General features: G+C 32.7%; 1 protein-coding gene across 1 annotated transcript in view; it reads right to left on the bottom strand.

Annotated features, from left to right (window-relative positions):
- Positions 1 to 15,732, bottom strand: part of LOC129616591 (small conductance calcium-activated potassium channel protein-like) — a gene marked incomplete at its 5' end in the record, with an annotated part of 64,140 nt that overhangs the window by 14,827 nt on the left and 33,581 nt on the right. The window contains one exon of the mRNA XM_055532220.1: positions 3,676 to 3,777. Coding sequence (XP_055388195.1) covers positions 3,676 to 3,777 — 102 coding nt within the window. The remainder of the gene's footprint in view (positions 1 to 3,675; positions 3,778 to 15,732) is intronic.

Raw genomic sequence — 15,732 nt, 5'->3', positions numbered from 1 at the left:
ATGCTTCAATTGAATTACAAATTAAACTTAAACTTAATTCTACAAATTGGTTCTATTTATTCTAATTAATTGATTACTTTGCATTTTAAAAGTGTGAGCAATAATTTTGCCATATATGCAAAGTAAGCAACAAGAATTTAAAATTAAAATTTATTTAAAAAATAAAAGTTTCAAGTTACAATTTTCAAATAACGAAAAAATTATAAATTTCAACTTTAAAAGCAATTTTTGTGGGAAAATTTCTGCAAGAAAATTTCCATTGATACGTCAGCATTTTTGGCATTGCGCGTGTACTACGTTATGTATGATTCTATCGTTAACTCTTCCCTCTGAAAAATCCACGGCCCGTGGATCGATGTTTGATCTTGGTTAAATGCTTTTTGGCTCTGTTATTATATCATTAATCTGGATGCTGGTTGATTCTATAACTGGTGGTATCCAAGTTGAACATTTCGCAACAAGTTTTCTTGCTATCAGTGTTGCTGCTATGAAGAGAATTACCGATGTTATACTGATGTCTGTGGTAATTCCGATTATGTCATTCGCGATTAGTTTCTGTAATTGTTTGACGTTGTGGAGGTGTAAACTGTGTAGATAGCTCAAGTTGATTCTCATTTTTGCTTCTGTTGAATTTGGATACATGACTGCTGGTAGAACCTGGCTTGTTTTTATCTGTTTGTTAGAAAATGTCCAATTTTTCACTCTTATTGTTTCATTCTGATATTGTACTAGAAAGTTTCCTGAAAGAATTTTTGTTTCATTCCGTCCAGTGACATTACCGTTAAATTTGTTAAGAAAAATTGTGTCGTCATTTATTACTTCAATTTGTTCCTGGTTGTTATACACAATTTTGTAGTTATATTCTTCGATGCGAGCTTTCGAACGTTTCAATTTCTAGTTGTTATTACCGTTGCTTATTGTGAATCTTAAAGACTGGTGATCGGTCATTATTTTGATTTTTTTCGCACCATATAAGTAACTTCTCAATTTGTCTAGAGCCCATACGATCGCAAGAAGTTCCTTCTCGTTTGTTGCGTAAGCCTCTTCCGTCTTGTTGAGACATAAAAAATGGAGTATCGATAAAAAATTTAAAAAATTGAGGACATCGAAGAAGATATGGACCAGGATAGAATAATTGCGGGAGATTTTAATGCCAAGGCGATTTTATTGCCGCAAACTGATGCAAGAGGAAGACAATATTAGAGATGGCTCCGAGAAGAAACTTGGTAGCATTAAATGCGGGAAACGCTACAACTTTTGGACCATTTTAGATATTACGTTATCATCGAAGGGATTGTCGGGAAGCATAATGGGCTGGACAATAACTGCGAATTACACAGGAAGCGACCACCAATATAATACATTTGAGTTACGGATTCCCGGAGGGAATTCGGGGAGAGCTGTGTTACGAAAAAGCGTAAGTAAGAAAAAAGAACACAAACAATATTACAGAATGTAAGAAAAAAGAACACTAACAAGATGGTTTTTTTCCTAACGGTCTCTAGCATCCCAAGCAGAAGACAGGACGACTTCAGGCGGAAGCAGTAGCAGAAGCAGCAATGAAAAGAAATTACAACTCGATGTGATAAATCTATACCACGGAAAAAAGAAGGAGGTCACAGACAGCCTATGTATTAGTGGACAAAGGAGATAGCAGAACTACGAAGCAGAGGTCTGAGACATCGGAGAATAGCGCAGAGTACCAGAAATAGATCCGGGGAGGCGGAGACACAGATTGAGTATAGGAGCGCCAAGAAACAATTGAAGTTAGCCGCCAAGTAAAACAAAATTAAGTGGTGGAAGGGGCTTTATGAAGAAGTAAACGATTACCCCTACGGATTAGAATATGAGATTGTCATGAAGAAACTCAGAATGCCAGCCACATACAGTCAGATGCCGGGAAATCTAATGGAAAACTTTGTGGGCGCATTTTTCCCAACGCGCGCGAAATGCAGTGCCTCGCATCAAGCCTCACAGAGGGGGTCGGAATGGTCTCAAAATTTACTGAAAAAGAATTAGAAGATGTGGCAAAAAGCATAAAAAACAATAAGGTGCTTGGACCAGATGGAGTTCCAGGTAAGGCTACAAGGCTAGCTGTAGAAGTCTGAGCTAAAATAGTGTTGAACCTGCACAATACATGCTTTAACGAAGGAACGTTTTGTAGAAGGTGGAAATCAGCAAGACTAGAACTAATCAGCAAGTGCAAGGGAGAACGGTCGTCCCCGTCATCATATAAACCACATTGTATGCTAGAAACGGTGGGGAAACTGTTTGAGGGGCTTATAAGAACCAGGTTGCAGAGAGCTATTTCGGCAGCGGGGGGCCTTGCAGACATTCAGTTTGAATACAGAAAATTTCCCAATAAATTTTTTGATTCAGGGATGTGATCTCCAAAAAAAATTCTTTGAGCCGTCTGCAGCTTCAAGCTTTTCAAGTCGCTGGGTCCGGATGATGTAGTGCCGGCGGAATTGAGGAACGCCGCCGCGGTCACGCTCCTGGCCCGACCGAAATCATCTACGAATGCTGTATAAACCGAAACTACATTCCAAGAACATGGAACAGGGTGGTCTTCATTCAAGCTCCCACACCTGCCCAAAAGACTTTAGACCTATCAGTCTGACAGTCTTTCTATTAAAGATATAAGAAAAATTAATAGATGCATACATAGGAAGCAACATTAACTTAGGGTTGGCATCTTCAACACAACATGTGTATGGAAGGGTAGGCCAACGGAAAGTGTCCTACTCTCCTTGATACATTGCATTGAAAAATCCTTTAACTGCATGGATTACACACTGACTGCCTTCCTGGATATTGAATGCGCTTTCAATAATGTGAAGTAGCGGTCGATCACTCGGGCTCTGTTGGAGATCTAAATTCATGGCTTCCTGAATGCTCTGATAGGAAACACACTGCCCAGTTTGGGTCCATCAAGGATAGCCTTTTCGTAGAGTGTGCTTTGTACTTTTTTGTGGAACCTGGCAATTTATCAGTTGCCTCTACTCCTGGTGCGAAAAGGCTTTAAGGTGGTCGCCTACGCAGATGACTAGGGGTTGGCTGTATCTGGGAAGCACCTAGATGCCTTAAAAGGGCTATAGTTATTTTCAGTAGGAGATATAAGAGTCGAAGCATAACCTCTCTGATACTAAACGAAATTCACCAATCCTTTAGCAGAGATGCCGGATTCCTGTGCGTCATTCTAGATTCAAAACTTCACTGAAAGTCTTATATTATAGAGAAAATAAGAGAGCAACTATTGAGCTTTACTTGTGCAAAATGTCATCTGAAAAGTGCATGGTTTCATAGCTCCGCTCTACTGCATCTGCTGCCATTGCATACACAGTGGTATTGTGACTCCACGAGCCATACTTCAATAAGATCTATGCCAATTTCCTAACTTGGGAGTTTTCTGCCAAACTGATTTAAAATTAGACTGCTTTAAGGGTAATTTTGTAAAACGCATTTGAACAAAAACTTGAATTGACAGATTTTTAAATATTGGTTAAAAAATGTTCATGGGAGTCTTTGCAGATCAACAGGAATTTAATTCTTTTGACATATAAAAACGCAGTATTTACTATAAAATCGTAACAGTTTAAATTACTTTAGATAAATAAAAGAAGTTTTGTTTAAACAATACAAAAAATAAAATATTATAATATAATAATATATTACCGTTAAAGCTTGTAATTTATCTTCAAGACTTGATAGTCGTTCATCAATTCCATCTTGACGTGTTGACATGTCTGATATTATTTCATAAACCGTATTTTGAGTCTGAAAAATAAATTTTATTTGAAATTTTTGCAATATTTTTTCAACTAAAGGTATTCGACAAGCGATTTTCATTATAAAGCAAAAAGAATAAAGTAATTTAAAGCCAGTTTTCAACTGAAATTATTATGCATAGTATATAGCTCCTTCTGACATTAGAACTAGCCCTATTTTAAGATCTTTTGTGAAAGTTTTTGTATAAGAAAAACACGTTTTTCATTTATACTTTATATTATCAGACTAAAGTTGGGTCAAACCAATGGTTTGTATTGTAGCACTTTTCCCTTCAATAACTGAAAAGTCTGCTTTTAAATACAGTCTGTGTATACCTATCACACTATTAAAATTATTTTCATTCATATACAAAACTATTTCTAAAATTGCATATATTTAGGATGAATGATTTCTGCAGTCTTTGAAATAAAGCAAAAATTAATTTCAAGAGGACTTAACATAAAGCTCGATTTTAAGGGTTAATTGCGTCAGTTAAGAAAAATAATTATAATTTTTAATGTCACGGAATTTACCGTTAGCTTTTTGCGTTTATATGAATTTGAAAAAGCTTGCGGTTTCGGAAATATAAAGCGTGGAAAATTCAAATTTTACAAATTTAAAGAGGGGGTAGAGATGGAAAAAAATTTTCTTTTAACGAAATAAACTCTTTATTAGTGTCTAAAAGCTGCTAAAGACTCCAAATACCTGGGGCCTAGAAGAAAAACGACATCAAAAATTTGGAAAAAACGGATTTTAAATAACGGTAAACTTGAACGGCCATTTTGTTTTCTTAAAGCTTAACTATATGCTTCTCCTATAGTATGCCACGATAGGAGAAGCAAGCCATTGCCTTTTTGCGTTTGCAAAATTTGAAAAATGGTTTTGGTTTCATTGCAACGAATAGTTCAAAAAGGCTATTTTTAAGGTTTTGGGGTGGTATAAGTTGCAGAGGGGATGAGATAGGTCAAAATTTTCTTCTACGGAAATAAGTTTCTAGTAAAGATCTGTGCACATATAAAATTTCAGCTTTCTATCTTCAAGTGTGTAGAAGTTTAGTAAACATGTCCACGCATTTTTTTCAAAAATTTTTTGGAATGCTAAAAAGAATATAATATGTTTTATTAAAATTTGTAGTTTCTGAAAAATTTTAATAAGCATGTGCTGAATAAAATATATATGAATAATTTTAAAATTTTAAGTTTGTAATTAGAAGAATTACTAAGTTTGGTAAAATGAAATTTAAATTTGATTTTGTTTTTGTATTTTCATATAAAAAAATATACATATGTTTTGTTACAATTTGTAATTTCTAAAACGTATCGTTACGAATATTAATAAAATAATCAGATCGATCGACTGAAGTGGTAAGATTTTAATATTGATGTGGTAACACCGTTGTAAATAAAACATGTACTGTGCAGGTGTATAATATATTATATGTATTTATAATATTATGATGTTAACTGTGAACTATATTATACAATATTATAAGCATTATTTTTAAGTGTTACGGAAGCAAGTTTTTTTAATTCTCCTCTTACATATCTAAAATGTTGGGAGAATTTAGAATAATTTCTTTTGTTTTCTTTTTCTACGTTAATCTTCCGAAGATGTAGAATATAAGTAAAAATAACGAAAACTGCGCCATCGGGTTTGGCTTCTATAATATCGTCGGTTGAGAAATAAAACAGTGTATAAAAAAAGGTATAGATTTGAGTAAATCGCGTTTCAGTTTTTTTTTTGCAAAATTAAAAGGAAGTTTCAAATCTAAAATTTTCCGATCGTCAACTTTGACTATCTCGAAAAATTATGTTAAACAGTTTTAGGGGAATAAGTAGATTATTTGCGTATAAATTTTATTAAATAAATTTGTATAGATTTTAGAAAATTTCAGGTTTGAAATTTTTTTCCTACTTCTTACATGTTTTTATTATTGGTAGAAATTTTATGAAAAAAATAGTACACTATTTTATTTTATTTTTACCGACCACATTATGTATACAATAAAGTAGGTTATGTGATGGCAAGAAATTTTGCATATCAAGTTTTCGGTAAGAACGCACTTCTCCATGGCAGGAAAAGTGTGTGTGTGCACACTTGTATCTCAAGTTCGACTGTACCGATTTTGATGAAATTGCTTTTTTACATTTTCACTTAAAACAGCAACTTACTTTACTGGTAATTTCTAAACTGGTTTTTTATTCAACATTTTTTTCGGGTAGTTTCTCAACGGTTTCATTATCAAGCGTTTCAAATTCAGGTGATGAACTTTGGAGTTTTTCGCAATTGTCATCAGAATCAGAAGGAAAATCTGCAATAGAATTTTCTGGTGACTGCTCGAAAAATCTTAGCACTTCTTCATCATTCAAATTTTTATTCATTTTATTTTTACGTAACACAATAAAATTTATTTTAAGTAAGTATAAATTTTTCTTTAAATTATTAATTATTTACTTCACTTATAATAAAAGCTATAAATTGTGCTTCCGTACTCTATAGCTTTAGTTGTAAGTGAAGTATACAGCTGAACAAATAAGTTCTTGCTACAACAGAATCAAAGTGAATACTTATTTGTTATAAATATTTGCTTAATAATAACATAAATAACGAAAAACAATTACATGTATTAAACATTTTTTTTTAAAACTGGAGTTGATAACAAACTTTGGTTTCTAAAGTTTTAAGTATACAATATACGTTTTTTTTTGTGTACACTATTTTAATTACATTGTTTGTCAGAGAAGACGATTTAAAATTCAAAATCGAAGAATGTATAAGACATTATGAAACAATGTATCTTACACCATTTTTCTTTTCAGTTTATTGCAAACATTTTTTATATCCGCACGAACGTATGTTCGAAGGGTATATTAAATTTGCCATACCGTTTGTTACGCTAAGATATAATGGATATAATATATAGACTCGAGTGTGTGTCTCAACGTCGAGTTCTGAGTTGATTTGGCTTTGTCTGTCCGTCTTTCCATCCATCCGTCCGTCCGTCCAACGATAGCTCAAAAACTAATTGACCAAAGCTCACCAAATTTTCACAAATGATTTATTATAGTAAATGCCAGAACTCTATTTAAATTGGATATGATCGGGGTACTGATTCGGGTAGCTGCCATACAACTTCAAAAGTTATTTTGCATTATCTCAGAAATTATTAGAATTATAATATAAAAATTTGATGAAAACAAGTGTATTATTAGGGCTGTTATATGCGATAAAAATCATTGAAATTTCTTGACTCGTTATGCCATACATATTCAGTAGTAGGTTGGCCATATCTTAGAAAATATTAAAATCACAGTACTGAAATTTTGAATAAATGAATATGATAGTTAGCTCTGGTATATTTACCTGCACATACGATAACAAATTACCCGTACGAATTTGGCTCTTAGTGGAATTTCGTTTTACGCCGTACAAATTATACGAAAGGTATAATTTGTACGGCATAATTTGGTCTTCTAATGATGACCAAAGGTATAATTTGGTCTTCTAGTGATGACCAAATTCGTTCCGTAGATATGGTAAAAAATGTAAAATCGGCCCCCAGCTCATTTTTTGAGCCCTAATCTTCCCAAAAAAAATTTATTGATTCATTGTTTCAACACCTTGAGCTTAAATATTAAAGTGGTTGGTTACTTCTATTTATATACATGAAAATGTATATTTGGTCCATAGTAAACGTCCAGCTGCTGACATATGACCTTATATATGAAATTTCAAGCAAACTGGTTCAATATTTACTTCATAAGGGTTAAAAATGTAAGGCAGGCCTGCTAAAGAGTCCAGTTCCCGAGGGCTAAATATCCTAAAAGCTTATCAATCCGTGCCTTGGTCGAAATACATTTATATATAAAATTTCATTAAAATCGGTTTAGCCGAACTTGAAATACACGCATGCACGCACAGACCCTCAGGTTGCTAAAAAAAGTTTATTTACACTTCCTTACCATGGAGAAGTGCATTTCTACGGAAAACTTGATAAGAAAACTTGTTACCATCACATAACATACCTTATTATACCCGCTGCGGGTGGTAATAAACAATGAAAAATTAAAATAAAAAATTTCTTAAAATAAAAAGGGCCATACTCACTCATAAGTGAATAGAAGGTTTTTCATAATGTCTTTCGTCAGTGAAAAATCAAGTTTGTGTTTGTGTTTATTGCATAAAAGCAGTATTTTACTGACAGGTTCATGTTTTCCATAGGTTAAAAAATGAATAACACATTCGTGATATCACGTCTTTTGCCTAGTATGGGTAATTCAATTAATTGTAGTCTTTTTTTATAAGGTGGAAAGATGGAGGTCTTCTCAAGGAAGAAGGCATAGTGCGATCCTCAAAAATTTGAATAAACTCAATCCTGTTAATATGTATATTGTAATAGGGTGATCACACTTGTGAAGCATATTCAATATAAGCACGGAAAAAGTACGAGCTATTTCAAGACATGAGGATTATTAAACTCCTTTGATCAGCGCTTAATTAAACCCCACATTAAGCTTGATTTGCATATGATGTGGTTTTAGTGGTTTTTAAATGATTAAGTGTTATCGAAGCAAACACGTAATCTATAATTGAATTGACTCGACTAAGAGTTTCGTCAATTAAAGTATAGCTCGTTAAAAATGGCCGCCATCGTCTAGAGTACCGATTTAGATGGTCTTGAAGATACATCGCATCATTTATAGATAGCTCATTTTCTTTAATTTTCAAGTCATCAGCATATGTTAATACCTCACTGTGCGTCAATATGGAAGCAACATCATTAACTAAAATTGTGAATAGAAGTGAACTTAAGCGGATGCCCTGAGGAACGCCAGAATTATCCAAAAGAGGTGAAGAAAGTGGAAATGAAAGAAGACTCTGTAAGCCCTACCATGTGGTAAACTGTCAGAGGCTTTGCTTAAGTCTGTGTATATTGCGTTCGTGGATATCCATTTTCCATATAATTTGAGAAAAGTAACGTGGCCTCCACCAGGTTCGTCACCGTGGATTTTTTGTTCAAGAAGTCGTGCTGGCGCCCACTAATGATTGGACTCACTAAAAACCTTAGGAATTGCTGACAGTTTAACAATAGGACGGTAATTGCCACTTCATTTTTATTGCTTTTCTTATGAATTGGCTTAATGAAAGCTTCCTTCCACACAATAGGAAAAATTCCCGAAGAATAAGACTTATTAAAAATTACGGTTAAGATGGGCGCTACAGAAAAACAGTACCTGCTTAAAATAATCTCAGGAACTCCATAAAATATTTTTCAACCGCAAAAGAGTTCGTGGCAAAATTTGTAAAGTTTTAGGATAGTTATCAATGTTCCAAAAGTCGTTAAAACTTATTTGAAAAGATGAAGAAAGTATTCCCGCCGAATTTCAAAAATATTGGATAACTATCACATTTCCTCTTGTGGTTTATTAACTTCGAAAAAATATTCGAAACGTTCTTTTGCCGCCAATTTAAATTGATCATACGACATTAAGAAATTGTCATAGTTCCTGTCTCCTTTAGTGGAGAGATATTTGCGCCATAGTTTAATAATTTTGTTGCGAAGTCCCCTTAATTCTTCTGAAGGCCATGGAAGGCAGAACTAGTATCTTTAAATTTCAACACCGGAGTAAACATTTCAGACGATGAAAAAATGATTTCATAAAACTTAATCGTCATTGACTCAGTATCAGTAAAGTTATATACTAGAGAGAAGTAATAAGAAAATAAATTATTTAGCGAATTTCACAATATTCGTCCTTTTAAAATCAAAACGATAGAAAAGAGTTCAATCCCTGAAGTGAGATAATAAATAGATACTATCGTAACCTTCAACGAACTTTTTGGTCATACGTACTTTCGGAGGAATCCGCGGATAGTAGGAGTATGTGTTTGCAATAAACAAGCACTGCTGTTTTTGTTTTTAGTATTTTTTCGTTTTTTTTTTAGTTGAAGAGTTAAATTTAGTAATTATTATTATTACTAGTATTGTTATATAAATAAGGCGTAAAAACAAACATGTATTGATACGAAATTCAGGGCTTACCAAAAAAGTTTTGCTTCAAAGCATAACGTGCACGGACGAGCATATAACTTTTTTAATTTTTCCTTTAAAATTATGAATCGTAATTGAAGTGAACTTAAAAGTACATAATTAAATTAAACATGATTATTGAATAATAACTATGTATGTGTATTTAATGAAAATTTAATTTAAATCTAGCTATTAATGAAAGTTATAAAATTTTGTTTATGGAATATATTTTTTATATAAGCGGGCTCACTATAAACGGCTATCTCACTTTAGGGCATCACTAAAAATTCGTGTTTGAAAAAACTTTTTCTAGCTTTTTTGCGTAAGTCATGTTGTGTATATAATTATAATCATATTTTCTTACTTAGCGATTTTTCAACGAAAACTTTCAAAAATAGAAGATAATTAAAAATTTTGGAATATGTAAAAATTTGTTTAGTTATTTCAATAAAAAACTTTTCACCAAAAATTAATGGAACATATGAAAAATAATTAGAATGTAATATACTTATATTTATAGCATAAGTACACTAAATAATAGTATTTTTAGCAAAGAAAAAACAATTGTAATTTATATTTATTGAAATATCGGCCGATTGCAAACCTATGTATATATTATATAGTTTTTAACTTAATAAAATTATGCTACATACTACATGATATATATAGGAATTTTTATTTAAAATATATTCCCATATGGAAGTGAGTAATGGAATAATAAATCCTCTTTTCATATGAAGTTAAAATGTAATAATTTGTAAATTATACTTAAATTAGGTTTTTATTGAGTTAAAAATTCGGGTTATATTGAAATGAAATTTTAAAAATTGTAATAGTACTATAATTTTTTAGAAAAGAATTTTACTGAAAAAGCGTCCAGAAGGTGGACTCAATGACTAGGAATTAAGACGCAAGCGCCTTCTTGGGAAAAAATTTAGAGCAAACTTTTTAGAAGTAGAGAAAGACAACGTACGTTAAGTTGTTTTATGAATATTTTTTAGTTTTAAACTTGAATAAATATTATATATATAATGTAACGTATTTTAATAACTTATTCATATAACTTATTGGATAATAAATTAGCAATAATTCTGTAATTAAAAAATTCTCTTGAAAAAGAATTAATAAGAAAAATTTAATGCCTCAATTGACACATGGTCTTTTTAGCACTTTTCCAAAAAAAATTTGAAAAAACGAGCTTTACAAAACTTCTACACCCTTGAAGATAGAAACTTGAATTTTTATACGTACATAGATCTTTATTAGAAACTCATTTCCGTAGAAGAAAATTTTTACCTACCCCCTCCCCCTTTGGAAGTTATGCTCTCCCAAAACCCTAAAAATGACGTTTTTAAGCTATTTATTTCAGTGAAACTATAAGCATTTTGAAATTTTGCAAAAGCAGAAAGGCAGCGACTTGCTTCTCCTATCACGGCATACAATAGTTAAGCTTTAAAAAAACAAAATTACAAAATTATAATTTATCGTTATCTAAAATCCGTTTTTTCCAAATTTTTGATGTCGTTTTTCTTCTAGACCCCAGGTTTTGGGATCCTAATATTTGAGCATTTCATTTCTTTTTTTTGAAAAGCAAGCTTTTTCAAATTTCTACAAACGCCAACAGCTAACGGTAAATTCCAGAACACAAAAAATATAACTATTTTTCTTAATTCACGTAATTAACCCTTAAAATCGAGCATTATGTTAATCCCTCTTTAAATTAAATTTTGCTTTATTTCAAAGACTGCATAAATCGTTCATCCTAAATGTATACAATCCTAGAAATAATTTTAGTTGTGTAGTAGGTATATATAGACTGTATTTGAAAGCAGTACTTTCACTTGTTGAAGGAAAAGTGCTGCAATAAAAAACATTGGTTTGACCCAACTTTTTTTATATTTTGGTTTCTACTTTTTTCTACTTTTTATACTTTTTTTACTCCAACGAATATAGGTAGAAAGCGAATAGGCTATATTGCAATTAATCACTGATTTACTATTGAAACTTCCAAAAATTATCTCAAAAGGATTTTGTCCACCTACTTGAACTTTAATTTAAGTTATTAGACATTAAAAAAATTTTATGTTGCAAAAGGTTTCCTTTACGGGATTATCTACCTTGTCGTGGTGGAAAGGTAAGGAGGCTCAGAGACTTTCGGGACTTGTCACCAGATGAGGTCTGAAACTAAAAGATAATCGACCATTTCCAAAACTCAACCTTAATTAAACCAATCACTCCTGATTCCCCTGCGCTTTATTAAGGTGTTATATGATCCGAGCCAATGATCAGCTTGACTTAAGGCTCATAAAAATAGCCCCGCCGCGAACGGAGTACCTGGACATCTGGCGCCCTGTCGATTATTTAGCCTTATCAAAGTATAGTAGATCTCTCCTAAGATGGACATCCATTTATCGTAGCTCGTGGGAACAGTATGGAGAAGAAAAAATTTAAAAAGCACAGAATGAGTCCAGCACTCATCATAAACCGGAAAGGAATGTGATCAAGTCAATTAGATAAATCGACGCTCGAGCATCGCGCGAGTTATATGTAATGACAAAGAAACCTTATCATGGTCAAACAACGTGAATAACATTCCCACGTTTCAGGTTGTTTATTAAAATTTGACTGGAAAATTTTATAAGTTAAAAATGCATAGTCAACAAATTTGATCCAGCACAACTGTCCAATTTATGAAAAATGTATATTATTAATAAGTCAGTTGTAGTTAAGCTATCAACTATCAAATTGTATTGTTACAAATAAAAATTTGTGAACTTTACAATTATGTAAAATTTTGTAGAAAATAAAGAAAATAAATAAAAGTTAAAGAAAAAAAATTAAATTTTTTTTTCTTAGATTAAAAAACGAAAAACATAAGTTGCGCGGCGAAACCCAGCAAAAGACAAGAGGTAAGTAGTACATGTACAGTAAACATTGGTGTGAAACCGAAGGTGACACAAAAACCGGCAAACACAAAACTGTGACAAAGTCTGGCCACATTTTCCAGCAGCTCGGGGGCAGACCGTCGAAGTGTGCTGCAGATGTTATCTCGGTAAGAGGAATAATCTGGGCTATCCGCAGCTTCCAGCCCCTCAAGTCGGTGAGTCCAGATGATATAGTGCCGGCTGAATCACAAAGTGCTGCTATACTTCCCTGATTAAAAACTATATACAAAGGATGCATAGACCTAAACTACATTCCGAAAATGTGGAAAGTTGCTAAGGTGGTTTTTATACCTAAGGTCGGGAAAAGCTCTCATAGCTACCCAAAGGACCTTAGACCGATCAGTCTAACACCATTTCTATTAAAAACTTTTGAAAAGCTGTTAGATGCATACATACGGGACAACTTGAACCTAAGTCTGTAGTCTTCAGCACAACATGCATACTGCAGTCGGCGGAGACGTCTCTGCATTCTCTTGAACGCTACAAAGAGGAGTCTCTGAACAACAGGGATTATACCGAGGTCGCCTTTCTGGAAGGCGGGGGAGCCTTCACTAACGTCATTTCGTGGGCGATCAGTGTGACATTGACGAATGTGTCGATTCACGAATCCCTAGCGAGCTTGACACAGCGCAACTGTTGTAAGTCTTTTACATTTAATTTAAAAAAAACACTAATTTCTGAATTTAATATAATTAAAACACTTTAAAGTTATTTTTTTATGATTTACTTTATTTATGAAAAATCAACGGTAAACTTGAAGTATCTAATTATGATTGAATTACAATTAAAATTCTTATAATTAAGTTTATAATTCTTAAGACTAAAATTGCTGATATCAATAAAACATGCCAAAAATTGTATTGCGAAAGTTTTGCTGATAGCTAATGACAAATTTTGTAATTGGAGTGTCTGCATTTATTTTTATGAGAAAGTTTTATTTCCCACAGAATTTTGAATAACAGAAAGTGTTTCGTCATTCATAGCAACTTTATTAACTGTACTAACTATATTACACGTAACTCGCATACTATCACGCCCATTTTTGGGGTTTGTGTGTCGAACACTTTGTTGTGAGAAACACCCCTCAGAAAGACGTGCTCTCGCCTCTTCTCTGGAATTTTATCGTAAATCAAATTTTGCGACGCCTGGAGAAGGAGGGATAGAAGGTGGTCGCTTACGCTGATAACCTGGTGGTGGCTGCCTCTGATAAGCACCTACATGTTTTAAATGGGCTAATTCAAGGAGCATTAAATCTCGTATGCTACTGGGTACCGAATGCGGGTTAATAATGAACTCTCAGAAAACGGAGATGGTTACTAACACTAAGAAGTACAAGGTGCCGAATGTGGTTACCAAGGTCTTATTTTAGATTCTAATGCCTGGGCATTAGGCTTTACTGGCTTATGTGTACCTTGCGGGAGCCGCCTCGACCTAACCTAACCTAAGAAATCTACGGAAGATTTCGAAAAAAAAGCATTTGCATTTCAAGATATTAAAGGCCATAATAAAGTCTGTAAAATTAAAAATTTATCACAATTATTCACTTTGAGTGGCATATTATTTATAGATAAAAAAATCAGTCTTTACCGAAATCAGTTAGTTTCGATAGAAACAAGAATTCAAATATCAAATTCGTTTTGGCATTTCACAAAACACTACTAAACCAGCGCTGGAAAATCTCAAAGATATAAACACAAAAGCTAGAATTTCAAGTGAAATAAACGAGCAGTTCGTGAAATAAAGTGAAAAAAACGAGAGTTATTAACGAAATCAATCGATTAGTACAGTTTGTTAAATTATTTGAATTCTAGGAAAGATAAAATGCACCACAGATCGCGCAGTAGCGAATCTATCAATATTTTCAATTATATATATTTTATTTTTATTTTTTCTTTTCGTACTTAAATTTTTACCCACCGCATTGTGGGTAAAAAATAAACTATTTTTAGCAACCTATCGGTCTGTCGGTTTCTATCGGTGTGTGTCTGTACGCGTGAAATAGAAGTTCGGCTGAACCGATTTTGATGAAATTTTATATGTAAGTTTATTTCGACAATGGCAGAAATTGATCGAATCTTAGGATATATCACGCCTCGGGAACTGCAGTTTTTAGCGGGCCTGTTTTACATTTTTGATCATTATAAAGAAAATATTTAGTAGATTTTCTTGAAATTTCATATATTCACGAAATCTCGTGGATATATGAAATTTCAAAAAAAAATTCGTCCTTCCACGAAATCTTCTAACTTTTGGAAGAAATCAGGTGTCGGCAACTGGAGTTTACTACGGGCCAAATATACATTTTTGCGTATATAAAGAGAAATAATCAACCGATCTCATTGAAATTTAATATTTAAATTCTTCGTATTGAAATAATGAACCTATAAATTTTTGAAAAAATCAAGGCTCGTAAACTGATCTGGGGTCCGATTTTATATTTTTACCATATCTATGGTACGAATTCATGCAATTTCTTGAAATTTAATATTTGAGCTCTGCTTATTACCAGAAGTTACTGGCGAACTTTTCGTCTAATTCAGGTAGTACAAAATTAAATTCTCCTAAGAGCCAAATTCAGATTTTTCTAGATATGTTAAATAAAGCTTATTTGTGTCCTTATAATTATAAAGAAGTGTCTAAAGCGCATTTTCATAATCTTCTGAAATACTTTTGCTAATCTAGAAAATATACAATGCGGTCGGTTATGTGCTGACCACATCAGATTTTTTTATTTTGGTTTTTGAAGCAATAATTCTCAAGAAATTGAAATTTCTCAAGAATGTTTAGATATGTAATGTATTAATTTTTCGATAATAAGGAATTGGAAGTTGGCGACTTCTACAGAAAATCTAAATACAGTTTGTGTTTTATATAATATGTATACACATTTTGTATTCTGGTGATAATTATGGAGAAATAATATTTATTCCAGTACAAATTGTCGTACTGTCCGCACAGTGTTTTTTGTATTTTTTGTAGCGTGCACCC

The sequence above is a fragment of the Condylostylus longicornis genome, unplaced genomic scaffold (genome assembly GCF_029603195.1).
Source record: "Condylostylus longicornis isolate FDR11 unplaced genomic scaffold, ASM2960319v2 ptg000243l, whole genome shotgun sequence".
NCBI lineage: Eukaryota > Metazoa > Arthropoda > Insecta > Diptera > Dolichopodidae > Condylostylus > Condylostylus longicornis.
The sequence above is the reverse complement of the archived record's forward strand: the minus strand, read 5'-3'. Positions and strand labels throughout refer to the sequence as shown.